Source organism: Aedes albopictus, chromosome 3 (assembly GCF_035046485.1).
Source record: "Aedes albopictus strain Foshan chromosome 3, AalbF5, whole genome shotgun sequence".
Taxonomy (NCBI): Eukaryota; Metazoa; Arthropoda; class Insecta; order Diptera; family Culicidae; genus Aedes; species Aedes albopictus.
Window position 1 is genome coordinate 303999050 of NC_085138.1, and position 23802 is coordinate 304022851.

Genomic DNA, 23802 nt, shown 5'->3' on the forward strand with positions numbered 1-23802 from the left:
AAACATCACATTGTTCATCACACGTAAGCATACAAACGATTAATTTTCCAGCCCATTTCATGAAGTAGAACTCGAGATTTGCATTGATTGATGATTCTGATGACGTCCCGTAAAGCCTTAAGTTCTGGTGCACAGTTGCAAGCACAACCGGGATTTCACAGTGGGGTGACACAGCTGTCAAACTCGGTACATCGCCGCTCCACCCATCATCGTTTTTGGTACGGCGCGTTTTGGTACCCACTTTCTGGTCGGTTTACCCTAACTTGCTCCTGATTTTCGGGTGTGTACCTCGTATGTCGGAAATCGTTGTTTTTGATGATTGTTACTCTTTCTTTATCACTTTGCACGATATAATATGTAGCAGTGAAGCAGTGTCGATGTTTCCAGCGCATTTCTTTCTATGAATTAAGCAATCAAAACGAAAACATTGGACGCCACGTTGAATCGAATGCTGGGTTGATGATTCTGGCTCTTCGTCATCCCCTTGGGATTTCAAGATCGTTTGTCCTTAATTTGCGAATGTGTTTCCCACCCCTGTTTTCAGTAAAATCAGAGGTTTTACCGAGTTGTACTTGCACCCACCAGAGATAAAATTTTGACAGTTGAACCTCTAAACGCACCGCGAACTCTCTAATGTCGTTTTCGTTTTTGCGGTGGTGCTACACCGGTGTAGCACTTTTGCACCGAAAGTGTTCGTTTTTGATTTTCGTGCTGCACCGGTGTAGCACTTTTTCTGCACCGCTCAAGATAGTGCAGCACTCAAAAAATCCAGAGTGTAGCAGGTGTACACCGCGTCCACCAATCAGCGTTTGCAAAGTTGTAAATATTTTGGTTTTTATTCACGCACACCAATGCAACTACACCGAAAATGTTCGTTTTTGCAGTGAAAAGTGTAGCACGAAGCGGTGTAGCACTGCCGCAAAAACGAAAACGACATAAAATAAAAGCTCTCATTTTTGAGTAGCGCCCATGCCGCACAGGGACTGTGTTGGAAACACACATTTTTTTAAATTGCTCGCACGCTCACATTTTTGCAAAATATCAATATTTTTCGGTATTTGAAGGTGGTTTATAAACCCAGTGAGGTTGCCATGTCGAAATTATTGCAAAATATATGCTCATATGAGCGTACGAGCAATTTTAAAAAAATGTGTGTTTCGAACACAGTCATGTGTGGCATGGATGTTTACTAATGTCGTTTTCGTTTTTGCGGTGGTGCTACACCGGTGTAGCACTTTTGCACCGAAAGTGTTCGTTTTTGATTTTCGTGCTGCACCGGTGTAGCACTTTTTCTGCACCGCTCAAGATAGTGCAGCACTCAAAAAATCCAGAGTGTAGCAGGTGTACACCGCGTCCACCAATCAGCGTTTGCAAAGTTGTAAATATTTTGGTTTTTATTCACGCACACCAATGCAACTACACCGAAAATGTTCGTTTTTGCAGTGAAAAGTGTAGCACGAAGCGGTGTAGCACTGCCGCAAAAACGAAAACGACATAAAAAATGTGCACGCCGAACACATTTTTGAGCGTAGCCGTTTTTGCGTGAACAAGCGTTTTTTTCTCCGCGTCGGCAAAACGCGCTTTTTCTAGTTTCGATTAATTTTAATTTCTAGTCTCATTTTAAGCTCAAATTGAAAAAATAGTGCTGAAACCTGTTGACTAGGATTAGTAGAAGTGATTAAAAGTGTTCTTCATCGAAAATTTGTGGTGCTTATCATGCTAGAGGCTGCCAAACAGCAGAAATCCGACAGCGTCAACTCGAACAATAGCATCAACAGCAGCAATCATGACGATGAGCATCAACAGCGCCGTCAAGGTCAGTCAGCATCACCAATATCAGCAACAGCAGCAGTTACTTCGCCAGCTAATCCAACTTCTTCGCCCGTAGTAGTGCTGGGAGGAAGCACTACCAGTACCAGCTACGATTTGGCACAGTTTGAGCCAGTGCGTATTCTAAACAACAACAGCACACACAAGTCCGTTTCGCTGTTGGGACATTTCGGTAATCTATCGCGCGACAAATTCGCGATCATTGTGTTGGAGAAGACGGCCTTCACCGAGGCGCAACTACGAAATTACTCGGTGGTGACGAAAGCAGCAGTGACCCAGACGGCGACGACGTCGAGTGAAAGTGAATCGGAAAATTCATCCACGACTGCAGAAGTGGTTGTCGCTGCGGAGCGCAGTGTTTTCTCGAGCAAATCTCACCTCCGGACGGAGTTTATCAACGATATCTACGGGAATTTCCTGTGCGTAACAGACCCGGAAGTGAACCGTAAGTTACACGTGAGCGGAGGCGTTCGTTTGCGGATGATGCGTTAATCGAATTTATTCTCTTTGTTTCGTTGTTTACATAAATGGCCCCACTAGAGCTTAAGGTGACGATTATCTACCCAGCGACCGAGAAGCATATTTCGAAATATTCGGCCCACGCGAGGTTCCTACTCGAGGAGACGGCCGACGATTATCGGAGCGTGACGTTGCCCCACTTGGAGCAGGAACAGCTGAGCTTGGAGGTGAGTAGTTCACTATCAATCATCTACAGCCAGGCCGATGACCTGCTTGTTCTCTTGCCACCTAGAGTTGAGTGGTTGTTATCTGAATATATGCCTGTTAGGTAGGTACCTATCGCAGAAAAATGAGGCAACTGCTGAGACAAAGTGACACTAACCTTGAAAGTCGTCTGTGTGTGAACTACATGTGAATGAATCATACCACGCACGAAATGTTGTTTTACGCTCGGGTGTAAAGTTTTGCACACGCGTTACGTATGCAGCCGATGTGTGGTGCCGATGTGGAAAGGAATGCGAAAAATACATTCCTTACGAGGGTGGCTGAAGTGCATTTTGGTGGAAGATGCGCGTGCAAATTTGAAAATCGTATTTCTTTTTCTTCATCAAAAATCATGTCTTACAATTTTGTTAGGCTTGGCAGAAATTTGTAATATTTTTAACTGCGAATGAATCAGCACAGACAAACAGATGGACAACAGAGGAAATAAAGTTGCCATTTGGCAAACGAAGTTCGTTCACTTGAAAATCCTTAGATTTTGCAAGGATTTTGTTCAACCGACTGGCTTCACTCAAACTGGAAACATTTGTACAAAGGTTTGTCCATCCGGATCGTTCAGCAGACCAAAGAGCTTTCTGGTAGGCCTTGCGAGCCGACCTGAAGGGCTCCGATCCAGCCGAACGTCGTCTGTTCCAACTCTTTCTACATTGTTTCCTGAGCTTCGCCAGATCAGAGCTCCACCAAGGGGTTCCTCTTGTGGTCTTCACCGACCGCAGAGGGCAAGCTTCTTCAAAAGCTTCCACGATGAAGGTCGTTGTAGTATCAACGGCATCATCTTAATCTTTTGGAGTGTCAATGGATGGTGAGTATCCATGAAATTTAGCTGCAACCAAATCGGTAAAGAGATCCCAGTTGGTTGACCGGGGGTTCCTGAAACGCAAAGTTTGCGAAGTAACATTCACATTTTCAAAAAAGATGTAGCGATGGTCAGATAAAGATTCTTCATCTGGTACATGCCAATTGGTCAGCTCGTGATAAATTCTGCTAGAGCAATGCGTTTTTTCTAACACTTCCACTCCGGCAGATACCATAAAGGTTGGACGGTTGCCTATGTTAACCCTCTAATACCCAAATTTTTGATTTTGATCTAAATATCATTTTTAGTCATATAAAATCGATTTAAACATGTTTTGGAAGATCATTCTTTTTAATTCTCGATTTCGTGAATTTCAGTTTTTGATTTTTCTAATTTTTATTTTTGAGCATCCCCACACTTTTATATTTTTCCTGGAAGCCTATTTGGGGTAGGGGTAGGCGGGGCAATATGGACACCCGGGCAGAATGGACACCCTCAATATTTTGAAATATGCGAACTTTTTTGAACTTTTAATGAATGGAGAATATAGTCCACTAGCTGTCCCGGCAAACTTTGTCTTGCCGTCTTGTGGTGGTTTGACAACTGTTGAGCTCAAAATAGCACCGCTCTCTAGATTGATTTCATTTCGGTCGTGTTGATTTCTTTCCCAGCTCATGAAAAATCAGTATTTTATCAATTTTCTTACTTTTCTAGTTGAGTTTCGTAACTTTTTGTACATATAAACACAGGCACCATGAATACGAACCGAACCGTGCAAGAATCATGCTGATTGGTTCATCCGTTCTTGAGTTTTGTTGCCTCAAAGGAACTTCAAACTCATTTTTATATATATAGTCCATTTGCCTAAAACGTAGTTTCAGGAAAGAAACATTCGAAATTGAAAGTATACTTGATTTTACGCGAAAAAGTTGCGTCCTCCGTTTTTTGTGTATGAAAATTATAATTTTCACACCATCTAAAATAAGATTTAGTGATTAATTTATTGCAGGTCGATTAAAACCTGATATTTCTAGAACACATGCAAGTAGTTTTGCTGTATCTACATGCTTAACATGTTTATATTTTCTTCTTTATTATATCCAAAATCAAGTTTGGAAATATTTTCTGCTGCCGGGGCAAAATGGACACTCACCTTTTTGAAAGAAGCGGCAAGGGAAAAATATAACCTAAATCACAAACCAACCAAATACTTTGATTTCAGTATATTTTCGGTTAAATGTTCACTATAGTAGACATAGGGTGAAACAAATTGGTCAAAAAACGACAGCAGTGGAAAATAGTTGTTCTAGGGACAGCTGTACATGCCGACAAAAACGAAGCTTTATCCAAAACAGCCTGAATTTAAATTAACTGAAGAAAAATAAACTACTTCGGCGTATTATTCATCCATAATAGTTTGTTTTGTAATGAAATGACTTTATATGTGTAAATAATGTACGGAATTCGTAAAAGTCTCATGGTGTCCATATTGCCCCATGGGAGTGTCCATTCTGCCCCGTATGCTTGAAGACGGTCATGAAAAACTAACATTTTTCATAACATTTTTTGAAGTGGATAAATCATTTTTCTTCGTGAGCATTCTTATGCAATAGATGCCAAATAGACTTTAAATGGATACATGTATCAAAAAACTAAACTTTTTTGACATCTTGCCAGGTAAAGTTGGCAAAAACCTTAGGGTGTCCATATTGCCCCGCCTACCCCTACGGATTTTTTGAGATGAAAACATTTTGAGATTTTATGATTATTGTTGAAATATTTTTATTTTAATTTTTTTTCATATAAAATTTTATTTTCCGTGTTTTATTTTAAGGAAAATAATTTTAGAGTGTATTCGATCCCCTTAAACTATTAAACAAGGATAGAATGGTTTGGGAAAAATTTAAAATATGTTAATTGTAGCGATTCAATACAAAATAAACAATGACTTCTAAAAGGTGACCAAAATATCAATTTTTCAATGATTTTTGAAAAATGTAAATACGCTTTAAAATACACCAAAAACCGTTTTGAGATATACAAAACAGTCCTAAATATTAGCCAAAAATATAAAAATTTTCATTTCCCTCGAAACAAAAATTACAAAAATGCTCAAACTATACCCCGTCTAAAGGCGGGGTTGGGTATTAGAGGGTTAAATAATGTAAGATCTGTACTGCTTAAGTACTCCATCAAACTGGAGCCTCTCAAGTTCATGACTGAGCTGCCCCAGATTATATGGTGAGCATTAGCATCACTACCAACCAGTGCTGAAAAATTCATTTCGTCATATCTAAATTCAATCACCTACAGCTCATTTTAGAAGCTGAACCTGAGAATATGGTATATGAAAAACTTGTGCGGCTAGACTAGTTCTGCAAGAAAGTCACGGAAAAAACGCTAATTTTGGAATATTTAAGGTAAATGTTACGGACTATCTTCGAAAAACACCAATGATATTCACGGTGAATATCTTTTGGCATTTTTCAAAGGTAGTCCGTGACATTTACCTTAAATATTCGAAAAATGGAGGATTTTCCGTGACTTTTTTGCAGAACTGGTCTAGCCGCACAAATTTTTCATATACCATATTCTCAGGTTCAGCTTCTAAAATGAGCTGTAGGTGGTTGAATTTAGATATGACGAAATGAAATTTTCAGCACTGCTACCAACAATTAGCGGAAGGCATTTTGAAGTGCAGTATGCAATGATTTGCTTGAAAGCATCCGTAGGGGATGGTTCATCATGCGGTAAATAAACCGAACAATAAACGTATTTCCTGTTGAGGTTTCCTACAGATACATCGATTGTGATAGCACATACATCTCTAGTAGTTAGTTCAGAGATGAGTGTAGCAACGCTTGCGTTGTTGACAAGCACATACGCTCGAGGCATGACACGTGAGTTTGCCATTTCATTTTGGCTGAAAATAGCAAACACCGGATTCACAAAGTTTCCTAGATAGAAATTCCCCTTACGAAAGTAAGGTTCTTGGACTAACGCCACTTGGGCTGTACCATTTTGCATAAGTCTACAAAGATTGATCATTGCTGTTCTTTTGTGCTGAAGATTGATCTGAGCTATCCTAACCGTAGCCACTACTCAAACTAGGCAGGATTAAACTCTTAGCAATCACAGCACAAGAAAGAACAGCAACAATAAAACCAGATCGGTATCGATTTGAGTGCGCCAAAGGCGAGGATGCACAGAATACACTGTAAAACGCATAATGCGAAACCATATAGGTGAAAATTTAAACTAATTAATAACATCTTCATAATCCCGCCCTTATTCAGCCTTAAGTATGAGATTGAAGAAGGGCAGCTGATTGTCTCGGAGAAACACAAGGTCCACTGCGCTATTGCTCCGGTTAGCACAGTAAGGGCAAATACTGTGGAGGGTGCCATGGTACTCCACAGGCTCCGTTTGCGATTAGGTTTTTATAAGATCCATCCAACCATTCATTCCTAGGCACGGTAAGCGTAAAGCCGCATTACACCTTGAATTAGGGGTCACCTGATTAGTGAACTCCTACCACTGAAACAGGCGGTCCGTAGTGCTATTCTTAGCCAGTTGAACTAACCGCTACCGATACTACACAGCTATCTAGGCTGATCGGGAAAAGAAGTAAATATTGGTGATCAACTTCATACGGGCCCGAAAAGCCGTCAGTTAGTGGTTAGGTTTTTATTATACCCCTATCCATTCATTCCTAGGCACAGTAAGCCTATTGCCGCATCACACCATTAATTAGGGGTCACCTGTTTAGTGGACTCTTAAACCTTGGACAGACTGGTGGTATTCGTACTGTTAACGTATGAGATTTTAAAAGAAAATTTGTTCTAGTGTTGCTCAAATCGTAAACTGAAATGCAATTTTCAATCAGTGTAATCAAAGGAGAAATAAATCAGTTCATTGTTCAGAAGCTCACGCGTGCGGTCGACTTTTTATTTCGCTTGCGCTGAGCCCTGTTCGGTTTATACAGTCCACTCTCTTGGAGCTACATTTTTTGGTCCATTCGAGCCGAATGTGTGGCTGAAATCGGAAAAATCGAACTGATCGCGTTTCCTAGCGTGGAAATAGCGAAATCGCGATGTGAAAACAGTGTTTTTTTCGGACGATTCGAGAAGTGAAAAAGAACGCCATCGCATTGGCGTACTCGTTTGATCGTGTCTCTGAGCGAAGAGTGCGAACGCGAAAACAAAATGGCGCTAACGCATACTCCGAAAGGCGCCAAGAAGAAAGGAAAAAATATGGCGGACGGTGTGAACATCGCCGACGGGAATGAAGACGATCCGTCGCGAGTGCTTTCCGTTAGCGAGCAGCTGTACCAACAGAAGTTGCGGGATGCAGCCCGCGAGAAAAAAGAAGAATTTGATGTGCTACTAAAGAAGAAAGAAACAGTGGCGAGAAAGTTAACCCGAGTTGAGGTGGCGTTGGGTAGGCGGGAGGCTGCAGATAAGCACTATTTGCAGCTGCAGTTGAAAATGTGTGACGGTTGTTACGAGGAATACAGTGACCTACAGAATCGCATATATGACCTAAACACCAGTGAAGATGTGCGGTGCGCGGAAGAAATGCGATTTATCGAATTCGAAGAACTGTACAGTGCGCTCTACGTACAGATAACGAAGAAAATTGAAGCGTTGTCAGTGAAAGATGTGATGGAACCAGTAGTGCCGCAACCAGTTCATAACCACCCGTATGTTCCGCCTTTGAAGGCGCCGTTGCCAACATTTGACGGCAACTTCGAGAACTGGTTCGCGTTTAAAAACATGTTCCAAAATGTGATGGCACGCTACGACACCGAATCCCCGGCCATCAAGCAGGGATAGGGTGCGACTCAAAACTCTTTGCGTGCCGCACACTCTGCTACGAGACAGCACAACAAACTAGAAGGAGACGAGTACGCGCAATCGGTTGTGTGTTGCTCGCTTACTTTGCCGCGCGCTGGAGCTCTCACGCTGTGTCGTATGCACTCTCTCGGTGCTTGTCTCCGTGCTTAGCACTTGGCTTGATACTACGCACGATTGGAAAAATTTCGAATCAAACGACCCATCACTTGTCAACCCTTGACAAGCTTAACAACTTTGACGAAAACACAAACTCTTCAATTAATTTATTAATTGATTTTTTCTGTTTGGAGGCAAGCGCAGTCCAAGCACCGTGCATTACTCCCTGCGCCGTAGAGCTAGTGCTGCGGTTGTCTCTCGCACAATTACGAAAGCGCTCACTCATACGTCTCTTGTCTCTCGGCAAAACGGGAGACGAGCACTTGCGATTGTGTGAAGCACACGCTTTTTTCGCACCGCACGGTGCATGCCGCCAATCCCTGCCATCAAGTTGTACCATTTACGGAACTCCTTGGTTGGTGCAGCGGCCGGTGTGATAGACCAGGACATCATAAACAATAACGACTATGATGCTGCCTGGGAGACGCTTCAGGAGCGTTTCGAAGATAGACAAGTGATCGTTGACAAGCATATCGACGTGATGTTCAACATTCCGGCCATGACCAAGGAAAGCGCAGCCGGACTCCGGAAGCTTATCGACACAGTTTCGAAGAATGTCGACGCTCTGAAGAATCTGGAGCTGCCAGTTGAAGGATTGGGCGAAATGATGCTCCTGAACGTGCTGGTGAAAAAATTCGACCTGGAGACCCGCAAGGCGTGGGGTTTGGACCAGAAGGACAACGAATTGGCAGATTTCAAGTCGACGATGGATTTTCTAAAAGAAAGGTGTAAAGTGTATGAGAAGATCAGCCGTAGTAGCAAGGCTACAGCGGAAGTGGTGAAGCAAGTGCGTCCCGCTGGAAAAACGGACTCGAAAGTGCATAGCCTTGTTACTACAAGTGGAAAAAAGTGTACGCACTGTAAGGGAGACCATGAAATATGGAAGTGTGAAGTGTTCAAAAATGCGAATCTGAGTGAAAAGTACAATTCACTACGCAAGAGTGGTTCCTGTTTCAATTGTATGGAAAAGGGACACATGACGGGAAAGTGCAAGTCGGAGCGATCGTGCAAGCAGTGTGGCAAACGTCATCACACGTCACTGCATCCTACCGAATCGCATTCCGAGGATTCATCGTTGCAGCAATCGAACGTCGCATCCAGAACCAATGCACCGAAACCATCGGCTGAGGTCGGTGGTCCTACGACAAACCCAACGACGAGCGGATCGGTCCTCTGCTCGAACGTCGAAGCTGACCAGGACACGTTGCTGGCCACTGCAATCGCATTCGTTCAGGGTGCTGGAAAACGGAAGATGGAATGCCGGGCAGTATTGGATTCTGCTTCGCATAAGCACTTCATTACGGAAGCGATGGTGGCCAAACTGGGATTGAAACGGAAGAAGGCCAACTATACGATCATCGGAATCGGCGGCAATCAGATCGCCATTCAGCACAAGGTGCATGCGAGGATCAAATCCAAAGTGAGTGAATATGAGTCACCGTGTCTGGAGTTCTTGGTCGTCAAGAAAATCACGGGTGACCTACCGATGCAGCAGTTCGAGACGGCCCAGCTGAACATCCCGGAAGATCTTCAGCTTGCAGATGCTGGATTCAACGTACCCGGTCAGGTAGACGTCCTGATCGGATCGGGTTTGTTCTTCAAACTCATCAAGCACGGACAGTTGCAGTTGGCAGACCATTTGCCCGCTGTGTAGGAAACATCACTTGGTTGGATCGTGAGTGGCTTGATTCCAACCAATCAGTTCGGCGTCGGTGGGACGCTCTGTACGATGGTAACCGAGGACGACGTCGGTAAGTTACTTGAACGTTTTTGGTATTTTGATTCGTATGACGAAACAATCGCTCCGGAGCATTCTTCCGAGGATGCTTGCATCAGTCATTTCCTCGTAACACATCGGCGTGACGAAGACGGAAGATTCGTCGTTCGGCTACCCTTCAACGAGGCGAAGGGGCAGCTGGGCGATACCGAAACCATGGCGCGGAAACGGTTCTACGCGGTTGAACGAAGACTGGATAAGGATCCGGATCTGAAACGACAATATGTTGATTTTATGAAGGAGTATGCAGATCTAGGCCACATGGTAGAAATAACACCCCCTCCGAATGAAGATCCAACGATGGTGTTCTATTTGCCACATCATTGTGTGTTGAAGCCGACTAGTTCAACCACAAAGCTGCGTGTGGTATTTGACGGTTCAGCGGAATCGTCGACAGGAGTGTCCGTCAATCAAACCCAAATGGTTGGCCCGACAGTACAGAATGACTTGGTGTCCATTCATCTGAAGTTTCGAACGTTCCAGTATGCGATCAGTGCGGATATTCCAAAAATGTATCGGCAGGTCCGGATCGACGATGACTTCTTGCGCGTATTTTGGAGAAGCAATCACGATGAACCATTGAAGGTATATGCGCTGAAAACCGTGACGTATGGCCTAGCATCCTCTCCGTTCCTGGCAACCATGGCGCTGAGACAACTGGCTGAAGAAGAGGAACATCGATATCCGCTGGCAGCAAAAACCGTGAAGAAATCCTGCTATATTGACGATATGCTGTCTGGCGCAAAGTCTTTCGAGGAAGCTGTGGAGTTGCTGAGACAGGTGACCGGCTTGCTGAACGACGGTGGGTTCGACATACACAAGGTGTGCTCGAATTCAAAGGAGCTGTTGGAATTGGTCCCCGAAGACAAACGAGAAAGGCTTGGAGTAATTGACGACGCTGCTATCAACGGCTTGCTGAAAACGCTCGGACTCGTGTGGAATCCGGATAGTGACGTATTCACCTTCCGAATAGCAGAAGTACTCCCGTCGGCACAGTTAACTAAGCGAGTGATTTTGAGCGAAATTTCCAGGATTTTCGACCCGCTGGGTTTCCTTGGGCCAGTGTTGACAACAGCCAAATTAATTATGCGGGAACTATGGCTTCTTGAACTCCATTGGGACGATGTTCTGCCGCAGGAATTTGTGGAGCTTTGGACGGATTTTCGCGAGCGACTTCAAACATTGAACGGGTTGGAGATTCCACGCTGCGTGCTGAGTCGGGATTACATTCGCGTCGAATTACATGGATTCTCCGACGCGTCCGATTTGGCATACGGGGCTTGCCTATACACTAGGTCGGTGTTCCGGGACGGAAAAGCTGAAATGAGATTGGTTTGCAGTAAATCAAGAATATTACCGAAGAAGCAAGGAACGAAAAAGGAAGTTACAACGCCACGTGGGGAGCTTCAAGCAGCTCTTCTGTTGTCACGTCTTGCTGTGAAGTTGATTGGAGCTATGGAGATTCAATTCGAGTCCGTGGTTTTGTGGAGCGATTCACAGATAGTACTCTGTTGGATCAAGAAATCTCCGGATTTGCTGAAGATCTACGTTGGGAATCGAGTGAAGGAAATCCAGTTGCTGACCAACGAGTTCGACTGGCGATACATCCCATCGAAGATGAACCCTGCCGACCTGATTTCGAGAGGGCTTCAACCGAACCAACTGCGAGGACACGAAACTTGGTGGACCGGTCCGGAATGCTTGAAGAAAGTGAATTGCGAAATTGACGATCCTCTACCGATTCAGGAAGCTGTTATCCCAGAGCTGCGAGGAGTTGCTCTCTTCAACACGAACGCTCGCCAACGAATGAAAATATTTGACAGCGTCAGCCGGTTCCCCATCATGCAGAGATCCATGGCCTACGTGATTCGTTTCACGGACTACATAAGGAGCGGAAGGCGGCAACTTACGAAAGGGTTGCCTACAGCTGATGAAATGAGGCGTGCATTGTTGCTGATTGTGCGGCTGACTCAGAAGGAATGTTTCGACGACGAAATCCGTGCATTGAAGGAGGAGAAGGATTTCAAGTATCCACTAAAATGCTTGAACCCTTTCATCGACGAAAACGACGATACACTACGTGTGGGCGGTCGAATTCGACACGCTCAGATTCCGTATGGCAGTAAGCACCAGTTTCTGTTACCCTCTAGACATCCAGTGACTGTTGCAATAGTTCGTCATCTGCATAAAACCAACATGCACGTTGGACAGCGAGCCTTGCTTGCTGTGGTGAGGCAGCAATTCTGGCCTCTTCGAGCGAAAAATGTGATTCGAGATGTGATCCACAAGTGCACCCCCTGCTACCGTGCCAACCCGAAACGAGCAACTCAGCTGATGGGGGATCTTCCGGAGTACAGGGTGCAAGCTGCGTACCCATTCGCCAATGTAGGAATAGATTTCGCCGGGCCGTTTACACTGCGAGCGGCTGTGTCTACGAGGAAGAGTGTGATGACCAAGGGGTACGTATGCGTTTTCGTGTGTATGGCCACACGGGCTATGCATTTGGAAGCAGTATCGAATCTTTCGACGGATGCATTCTTGGGCGCTCTTCAACGATTCGTGAGCCGGAGAGGTCTACCCAATAAGATCTTTTCGGATAATGCCACCAATTTCGTTGGTGCAAACAATGAGTTAGCGAGACTTGCGGATTTATTCAACACCGAGATGCACCAGAAGAAACTGAATGGATTTTGTGTTCAGCGAAACATCGAGTGGTCTTTCATTCCTCCCCGTAGTCCCCACTTCGGGGGAATATGGGAGGCCGGGGTGAAGTCGGCTAAATTCCACCTGCGACCAATTTTAGCGGATCACAAACTATCATATGAAGAGCTGGCGACGGTATTGGCGCAAATTGAAGCTACGTTGGATTCGCGCCCTTTGGTTCCATCCTCCGACGATCCGAATGATTTGACTGCGATCACGCCGGCTCATTTTTTGATCGGCAGGGAGTTCCAAGCGGTACTCGAACCATCGTATGACCACGTCAAACCCGGAAGGCTGTCCCGATGGCAGGTACTACAGGACCTCAAGCAGAAGTATTGGCGGACCTGGTCAACAGATTTCCTCCAAGAGCTTCAACGTCGTCAACGAGACTTCAAGACAACTAAGTTGGTGCTCATTGCAGACGACAATCTCCCTCCACTCCAGTGGAACCTTGCGCGTGTTGAGGAGTTGCATCCTGGTAAGGACGGCCACGTGCGAGTGGTAACTTTGAAAACCAAGGATTCGATCATCAAACGGGCGGTCAAGTACCTATGCTTGCTGCCAATGGACGAGGAGGAGTCTTCACCTGAAATTTGAAATGTGGCCATTTCAAAGGCCGGGAAGATGTTAACGTATGAGATTTTAAAAGAAAATTTGTTCTAGTGTTGCTCAAATCGTAAACTGAAATGCAATTTTCAATCAGTGTAATCAAAGGAGAAATAAATCAGTTCATTGTTCAGAAGCTCACGCGTGCGGTCGACTTTTTATTTCGCTTGCGCTGAGCCCTGTTCTTGTTAAGCCCTGTTATTTTGAAATGAGTTTCATACTGATAATTGTCTTCATTCAAGATAGTCTTGGACTAATTTTCTTGACAACTTGTACCACGGTACGAACACCACCAGTGTGTCCCAGGACTTACCACCGGACCGGTTCCGGTGTTATTCTTAACCAATTGAGACAACCCAAGGAACAATTCTATGTCATAAATAAGCATGCATGTCGAACTATTGCTGGTTTATAACATTCTCAGCTGCATAAAACCAAATGCTAAATAATAAGCTGAAACGATGCTATTTACATTGTAAATTAGCCAAAATGCAACATTTGGTACGTATGTGAACAACGATTCAATTAAAAGCTTAACAAACATCAGCAATTTTTGTTTGTTCGATTTGTCCTTCTTCAGCTTATATCAAAGCTGAAGAAGCTGTGAATTGTGCTGATTATTGTGGTTAAGTCGAACAAATGCTTCTGATTTTTAATATTTCAGCTATTGTGGATGCGTTCAATAATGGTTTAACAGTAAACTATAAAAACGGATTTATGTTTTATTTGTTCGATTATCTTTCTTCGATTGAACAACAGATCAAAGTGATGATAATAGAGCAGTTCTACAGTAGGGGTAGGCGGGGCAATATGGACACCCGGGGCAGAATGGACACCCTCAATATTTTGAAATATGCGAACTTTTTTGAACTTTTAATGAATGGAGAATATAGTCCATTTGTCTAAAACGTAGTTTCAGGAAAGAAACATTCGAAATTAAAGTTATACTTGATTTTACACGAAAAAGTTGCGTCCTCCGTTTTTTGAGCATGAAAATAATAATTTTCACATCATCTAAAATAAGATTTAGTGATAAATTTATTGCAGGTCGATTAAAACCTGATATTTCTAGAATACATGCAAGTAGTTTTGCTATATCTACATGCTTAACATGTTTATATTTTCTTCTTTATTACAGGTATTCTTCGATATTACGTACCCTCGATATAGCGTACCCTCGATATAGCGAATTCGATATAACGTACATTTTGCTTCGATATAACGTACACCATTGAAAAATTTCATTTTTTCCAGTAATAACCACCAGATAATCTACGAAATCACTCAAATCAATGCTGTGTTGCAACATTAGCCTTGTTACCCAAAATTAGCGCAATTTGGGAGAAAATTATGTGTGCGTTATATCGAAGCAAAATGTACGTTATATCGAAGCACAAAAAACGAAATGAGTTTTTCGTGAAATCCCATGTTTTTCATTATTGTTTTTTGTGAATTTCACCGAAATCATTACTGCCGTGAATCGCATACCTGTCCCATTTGCATAGGAAAACCAGCAAAGATGGGACTGATATGCGATTCACGGCAGATTATTTGGGGTTAATTTCACGTCGAATACAGCTTCCGCTCGATAACTGGGCTTTGTCGATAGTCCAGTAAGCGAGCGCCGCTCGATAACTGGACTGAGCTTCCGGAGCCGGAGGCTATTGTTATTTTTTGTTTTGTTTACCTATTTGTATGTGAGGTAATATTTCGCTTACTTTTGACAGATAACTGCTTTTTAACTCGACTTTGCCCCAGTTATCGAGCGCCCAGTTAAAAAGCAGTCCAGTTAAAGAGCAGTCAGTTATCGAGCGGATGCTGTACATCAATACTAGCATAAAAAATATAAAAATTTTGTATGCTTCGATATAACGTACAAAGAGAAAAGTTTTTTGTACGTTATATCGAAGAGTACCTGTATATCAAAAATAAAGTTTGGAAATATCTTCTGGCTGCCGGGGCTAAATGGACACTCACCTTTTTGAAAGAAGCGGCAAGGGTAAAATATAACCTAAATTACAAACCAACCAAATTCTTCGATTTCAGTATGTTTTCGGTTAAATGTTCACTATAGTAGACATAGGGTGAAACAAATTGGTCAAAAAACGACAGCAGTGGAAAATAGTTGTTCTAGGCACAGCTGTACATGCCGACAAAACCGAAGCTTTATCCAAAACAGCCAGAATTTAAATTAACTGAACAAAAATGAACTACTTCGGCGTATTATTCATCCATAATAGTTGTTTTGTAATTAAATGACTTTATAGGTGTAAATAATGTACGAAATTCGTAAAAGTCTCATGGTGTCCATATTGCCCCATGGGGGTGTCCATTCTGTCCCGTATGCTTGAAGACGGTCATGAAAAACTAACATTTTTCAAAACACTTTGAAGTGGATAAATCATTTTTCTTCGTGAACATTCTTATGCAATAGATGCTTAATAGACTTTAAAAGGATACATGTATCAAAAAACTAAACTTTTTTGACATCTTGCCAGGTAAAGTTGGCAAAAACCTTAGAGTGTCCATATTGCCCCGCCTACCCCTATTATATGATGTGTGTTGTGCACCAATGCAAAATATGTTCAACTATTGCTAATTTTCGTAACAACTTCAATGTTGCAGTCATCTTCACAACTTTTTTGGTAAATATTTCCAATCATTCATAAATCTGAATATTGATCCTTCACAGCTTTGTGAATATAGTTCGTTCTCAGCGACCGACTTACCAGTTCCAGGATAGCGTAGACGGCAAGACATGCGACAAGTGATTGAAAGATCACGAGTTCAAAGACCAAGTTGAGAACATTTTTAGAATAGCTGGTTTGTTATAAATGTGTTTGAATGAGACAAATAAACATGATTGTACTATAATGTCATGTCGCACGTCGATTTGTTTTTGTTTTTGGCAGGTTATCATAGCTGAATACAAGTTTAATATGAGGCTGATATAAAACAGGTTACTTCCGACTTTAAAGGCTGTATCGCGCTTGGAGAGAAAATAGCTGAATAACTTCTCAACTTTTGTTCGAACAACGCCTGATTACAAGCTGTGATGAAATAATGTTAAACTATGTGAATATATAACGAAGCCACACCTCGAATTTTCGAGAGCACAAATCCGAAGAACCGAAAGTCGGTTTGAGTTAAAAAGTTGATCGATTGGTCACCACCAGCGGGTAACCAATCGATCAACTTTTTAACTCAAACCGACTTTCGGTTCTTCAGATTTGTGCTCTCGAAAATTCGAGTTATGGCTTCGTCATATATTCAATCAAATGTGGAATAAAAATGTCATTGCAATGTTGGTTAAATAAGTGATTGTTCCTTGGGAAGCACTACCAACACTACATAGAGTAAGGTGGGGCAAAAGTTCGACCTTAGTTGAAAATTCAACTTTTTTCAAGAAATCGAAGCAGATAAAAATAAATGAATACCGCGTAGTGATTCTACCATCCATGAGCTGAAAATTTGCTGAATAAAGTTACGCCAAATGTCTTTTCAATTTTGAGTTGCAACACTTTTTGTATGTGTGTGTCTAATTCGAACTCTTGCCCCACCACTGGGGCAAAAGTTCGAATCTAGTGTTTGTGGAATTTCACTAACCGTAGCATACTAATTCGACACTTTGGTAATCTGAATACCTTAAACCAATCAATATTTGATGTTGGAACTGAAATACACTTTAAAGTTCGATCTGGATGTTACCCAAATCAGGGTTAAATTTACTACACCAAAAATTAGTAGTTTTCCGCCAAATTCAGATGAAACAATTTTTTTTTCAACTTCGATCCAATTTTCTCACTAATTCCATCATTTTTGGAGATAATATGTACATTTTGCACAATTTTAGGTTTTAACCTAAAGTTGCTACATGACTCGAACTCTTGCCCCACAATTCGAACTTTTGCCCCACTATGTGTAAAATATGATTTCCAAATCTTTTTTTGCAAAAAGTTATACATGCTAAAGCATCTTCAAAATATACCTAGTTACGCCCCAAAATAAAATATCGAATTCGATTTCATTACAATTCCATTCCATGCGTTGGAAGGACCATCGCATATTACAATTTTTTGATCAAAAACCAACATTTTATCATAACTTTTAGAAATGTTGATCAATTTTTATAATTTTTGAAGTGAAAGACTGTTTTTTAAAAAGGCTTCGAGCAACCTTGACACCTGAAAGAAATAATTTGAATTGCGCTCAAAAACTTCAAAAGAAACTCTTGCCCCACTCGAACTTTTGCCCCACTTTACTTTACACGCAGAGAAATTTCATCTTATTGAATCAAAAAAATATATTTTTGAGCCTCATTTTTGTTATAAGCAGACCTATTTTTGAATTCTACAATTTTATTTTGTTCATTCAACTATAAAATTTGTTGTTTTCAATACGACAGCTAAACGAGATAAAAATTGTAAATTCAAAAAAATATGTTTTTGTTTGAAATAGGGGAAATTACCTATTCTCGGCCGTTTTGTTCTCTTCGTCTTTGGGGGTTTTTCGAAACCTATTGAACTCAGAGTTGGTCTCAAATCCTTCCCAACTAAGCTGAATTATATGGCCAAGTTTCAGGCCATTTGGCTGACAAAAACCCCCCATGACGAAGAGAACAAACCTGCCGATAATACCCATTGTCACCCTACTTTTTTTATTTTTTATTCTAAAAAAAATATTGTAAATCCAAAAAATGTTCACGTCTAAATGGCAGACAGCTACACTAGTGTATGCGAAAAATACTGCAACTTTGTAAGTACCATCTGCCAAATTTTGAGCGTTGTTGGCACCTCCAACCAGAGGAAAATCACGCTGATCGATAATTTATGATCATGTTTTGGCAATATCGGAAAGCGTCAAGCGTCCATAACGTAGAAAGTGATTCATATTTATTGATCAATTTTCAAGAGCAGTTGTGGCTATAATGAACAACGCGCAATAATTCATCAGCATTCCAGAAGTGTGTGTTCGATTCCCACTTGGAATCATTGTTGTTTTGCCAAAACATTAAAAAAAATGTAAATTCAACAAAAATTTTCTTTGTAGATGTTGACAGCTGACTTTTTTAAAAACAACAAATTTGATTACACAGCGCAACATTTTTTTGTCTCAAGAGCAAACTTAGGGGGTACAGGGGCAAGATGGCCACCCTAAGCTTAAGCGCCTTGGGAGCATATACTTTCATTAGAATATGGCTATTTAACATTGATCCCCTTTGTTTCATGTCTTTTCTATCTTATTAACACAAAAAAGCATTTTATTTTGCACTACGAATGCAAAATAAATTCATTTGAAAAATGTTACTTTCGACATAGAATTTTTGCCATATGGGGCAAGATGGCCACCCCATCGGGGCAAGACGGCCACAGAGCTAAATTTTCACAATTAGTGTGCTTTAATCCCTAAGCAACGTTCAATAAACCAAGGTCGAATCTTCCGCAATGCTTTGCCTACAGATGGTGTGGTATTTGCCAACATTTTCTTTATGAAAATGTTTGAAATAAAATTGATAGAAATTTCTTTGGAAATGTTCTATGGTTTGGTCTATTTTTTTCAACAAACTTGTTTCTCTCGAAACGATTTATCTGAAGATACATTACTACTCTTTTCACGCATTACACTGTAATTCAACGTCTTGTAACGAACCCTCTTATGGCGGTTTTAGCTCCGATTTTCCATCTCTGTACCAAAATATTCAATGAAACCAATCATCGTTCAGGAGCAAATAAGTTCAAAGTTTTTCTGAGGTATCATCTACATCGTAGTTAATTTTAAAAGCCCCAACTAATATGAAAAAGCAATTTTCTGTGGTTTTGCAGTATCTTTGAACATTAATAACAGTTTTGAGGCTGCTTTAGATTGATTTTTAGATGACAACATAGGCCTTACCACAGGTGGCCATCTTGCCCCGAATGATTACGATACCTTTATCATTTCTTAAATGGCATAATCAATTCAAAACATTGAAATTTTATTGCCCAGGATCAACAACAGTCACATATAGACACCATTAAAAATTAAAAATAATTTTTAAAGCGATGTTATTTCATTACTAATTCTTAAAATGCTAGAGTGTCCATTTCCCGGGCATTTTCCTTGTCCCGGGATTCTAATCTAATCTAATCTAATCTCACACTAACGCAGCCATTACTTGAATGCATCCTGGAAAATGAAGACTTTTCAAGTCTATCATTTTTCTTGTCTAACGGCCAGGCCAACTGCGCAGCATGTACCGCAGAGAAGATTTCAAGGGATAGAAAGATTTCAACATAGTCAATATTTGAAAACATTCTACACCTTGAAATCGAGGGGAAAGATGGAAGCGTGGACCTCCCGTACCAAACGCTTCCAGATAACGATATAGATATTAAAACATGTTCGCATGTATTGATATGGTGATGTATACGGTGATTTGCTAAAAAATATTGATTAGTGCGCCAGGAATGGTAGTAAGCTTCTTCACTGAAAAGAGAATAAAGGATTAAAGGATTAAAAATATAAGGCACAATTGATACGCTCGTTACAGTTACTATTTTTTAAAACATGGTATTATTATACAATAAAATTACCTGAATCCTCCTGAAACAAAAATGTTTATTAGCAGTTAAAAACAAAACATAAATTAAAACATAACCATTACAAAAATACATCAAATTTTAATCTGGTATGCTACCACTTTCGGCAGTAAAATAGCAAGATTAAAATTTGATGCAATGTGGTAGATCTTACACCGTAACGCACCATTCTAAGGTGATCTACCCACGTTACGGGAAGGGCATTTTCCTTGTCCCGGGATTCGGGATAAAAATTGTAGCATATCCCGGGAAATCCCGGGATCCAGGGATTTTTATGAAATACAGATTTCAGTGGAAATTGAGATGAATTTCAAATAAAACACCATTTGTCAGCTATTGTCTATCCATTTTGTTGAATATAGAGGGGAATTATTGTTACAGTAGTCACTCATAAAAACAGCTTTTTTAGTTTCAGAAATCCGATAAATAATAGGGACCCTAAACTAAATTGCAATATGCTGCTGGAGAGCTAGCAGTACTTTTTTGATTAGTTGCAAAATATGAATGCAATTTGCACAAAATGCTTTTAGCATATGTAGATATTGTTTGATATAACTCTTGACTGAGCTTCTAAAGGGGCGAACATGTTTCTGTAATCTAGGTATTGTCTCGATTATATGGATAACCATACAATATGCCCACTCAAAGTTTAATAATTATCGAGTGAGTAAAATTTTTGTTTACTTGATTGTTACAGAGGATTTCGTGATTTTGTGGTGCAATTATAGAAGTCGTCAATTGAATGTGTTGTTAACCAAAACTGAATCGTCCTCTTGCAGGCTCCATCAAGAATTTTTGAAATTTAACGCCAATAATGGGCATAAAATCATGCATTCCGGGATTCCCGGGAAATCAAATATTAAATCCCGGGATACGGGAAATCCCGAAATTGCCTAAATCCCGGGAATTCTTGTCCCGGGATGTCCCGGGATGGACACTCTATTAAAATCAGATGACCTGATACTATAAGAAAACACTATTTTTGAACACTCAAACTTCAAACACTATTTTATAGTAGATTTTTCAAACAAATAGTAAATTTTCTGCACATTATAAACATGAAGCATTGTTTATAATCACAACCCGTGCAGAAAATATTTTTGTGTTGCGAATTAATGCTTAAAACACAGGGTGGCCATCTTGCCCCATATGGCTATCTTGCCCCACAACCCCCTATGTGTCTCCGAACGTTTTTGGGCCGCTGAATCCGAATCCGGGCTCAGATTTGCTCCAACACGTCACAATTTTGAGCTATACTTCAATTTATAGGGCAAAATATGCGTTTTTGGGCTTTTTTGACTGCAAGCCATTAAGCATGGATTTTTTTTTTGAGCAATCAAAAGGTTAATTGGTCAATTAACATCTAAATTAACCGTAGTGTGGCCAGCAAAAAAAACACCCGTAGAAGGCCGGCAGGGTACCCGGGTACCCACGAAATGGAAATGATCATATCTCAGCGATTTTACCACCGATTTTAAAAGTTTTTGCCTCATTCAACTCAGAAACTCATTATCTATCGAGATCGTATTTGGTTGGACCGGTCCGATCACCATGGGAACCGGAAAATCCGGATTTACGGATCCATGTTTTTATGCAATACAATATACGGGATTTTCGGTAGGTTAGTAGCAATTTCGGTACCAAGCATCGTAAAATTGCTTTGGCATATTGTATCTGACTGGCCTGGAATCATAAAACGTGTTGACTTTGAAACTGTGATTTCGGAACACGCTTCTCGTGGGGCCATGGTTGACCATAAACACTTTAAGATATCCTAGCCTTAACAATGTGGGTTTCAATATGGTAGAGGGACATGCTCCCAAAAATATGGATTTTCCGAAAACCACGGTGATTAGATCGGTCTAACCAAATATTTCCCCGATAGATGATGAGTTTCTGAGTTGAATGAGCTAAAAATTTCCAAAATCTATGAAAAATTGACGGAGATATGATCATTTCAATTTCGTGGGTACCCGGGTACCCTGCCGGCCTTCCACGTAATAAAAAAATGCAGAAGCCCCTCCCCCTGCCCCTCCTCACTTTAAAATTCGGTCATCCCCATTAATAGATGTATATTCACGAGTTCTAAGATCTAACAGAGTTCCAACATCCTAGTCTCAACAACCATTAAAATATCGAGATTTGAAATTGAAAAAGGTACCCGGGTACCCTGCCGGCCACATAAGTGTTAACGACTCATGCAAAATATTTCGTTTTACCTAATCAAATTTGATAGATTTAAGCATTTAATGTAAGTATGAAAACTTGCATGCAATTTTTGGAGGGTGACTTGTATGGGAAATATCGTTTCTAACATAAATCGCTTAAGACTATCAAAATCGATTTGGTAAAACGAAATATTTTGCATGAGTCGTTAATTTAGATGTTAATTGACCAATTAACCTTTTGATTGCTCAAAAAAAAAATATTTCCATGCTTAATGGCTTGCAGTCAAAAAAGCCCAAAAACGCATATTTTGCCCTATAAATTGAGGTATAGCTCAAAATTGTGACGTGTTGGAGCAAATCTGAGCCCGGATTCGGATTCAGCGGCCCAAAAACCTTCGGAGACACGTAAGTTTGCTCTTGAGGCAGACCAAATGTTAATTTTTGTTACGCTGTGTTATTAAACCAAAAAATATTTATTTTTGAAATCAAAACATAAAATTATTTGCCGGGGAACGATAATTATTATTGTTGTTTTTACACAGGATTTTTTTGAGTTTAAAAAAGATTTTTCTGCGTGTAGCTATCTGCGCTGATCGAGAAAAGAAGTTAATATTGATTATCAACTTCATACGGACTCGAACAGTCGATAAAAACTGTTTCAGTTGAAGGCCCAATATTTTAATATTTTGTTATCCATCTCTTTTTAGTGGTTGTACAACATCCTCGAGCATCGCAAGGAAAAGGACCGCATCGTCTACGAGGACCCTTCGGATGAAGTTGGCTTCATCCTGTTGCCGGACTTGAAATGGGACGGTAAAACCCTTGAACAGTTGTACCTCCTCGCGCTGGTTCGTCCGAAGGGCATCAAATCGTTGCGGGATCTTACCACGGCGCATTTGCCGTTGCTGCGCAACATCCGAGAGGGTGGCATCAAGGCCATCAAAGAGCGTTACGGAATCAGCTCCGATCACCTGAGAATCTACGTTCATTATCAACCGTCGTTCTACCATTTGCACGTGCATTTCACCTATCTGAAGCACGATCCTCCGGGAATCCACTGCGAGAAGAGTCACCTGCTGACGACCATCATCGAGAATCTGGAACTTGTGCCGGATTATTACCAGAGAGTTACCCTTTCCTGTGTGCTTAGTGAAACTGATAAACTGTACGCGAAACTGAAGGCAGCTAAGGAGAACGCTGATGAGGATCAACCCAAAGTCAAACGTACTAAAATCGAATAGGGTGAGTGTTTCTGTTGGACAAATTTACAATACCAATTGGCAATAGTGAAAGCTGGGGGTACCATAACTGGATTGTTTTGAAATTTCGACATTGGGTTAGTAGTACAAAACATGAGCTTGGTAGGTAAATTATTGCCACTATTAGGTAGAATAATGATGATCATTAAAAGTTCATAGACTTATGAACTCACTTTTTTTTCGCAGGGCTTCGAACCAGTAGTAAACAAACACCTAGCCGCTAAGAGCAGATTATAATTCATCGTATTTATAGCAGCATTTCCTAGACATAACAAAAACAATCACAATCAATCAATAAATAAATATACAAAAACGGTAATCGCAAGCAGTTG

At 41.1% G+C, this 23802-nt stretch overlaps 1 protein-coding gene and 1 long non-coding RNA gene across 3 annotated transcripts in view; both read left to right on the plus strand.

The window, feature by feature from the left end:
- Window positions 1–23802, plus strand: part of LOC134284084 (uncharacterized) — an 816516-nt gene that overhangs the window by 282390 nt on the left and 510324 nt on the right. The gene's annotated exons all lie outside the window — the stretch shown is intronic.
- On the plus strand, window positions 1544–23773 carry LOC109418537 (m7GpppX diphosphatase). Of its 2 annotated transcripts, XM_019692744.3 has the most exons (5): window positions 1544–1816; window positions 1892–2275; window positions 2371–2516; window positions 22919–23453; window positions 23657–23773. In XM_019692744.3, exons 1-4 carry the CDS (start codon window positions 1717–1719, stop codon window positions 23450–23452), a joined length of 1164 nt encoding a protein of 387 aa, XP_019548289.2. In that variant the 5' UTR covers window positions 1544–1716; the 3' UTR covers window position 23453; window positions 23657–23773. The 2 variants fall into 2 exon arrangements, with proteins under 2 accessions (XP_019548289.2, XP_019548288.2); XM_019692743.3 differs by having other exon boundaries at window positions 1545–2275.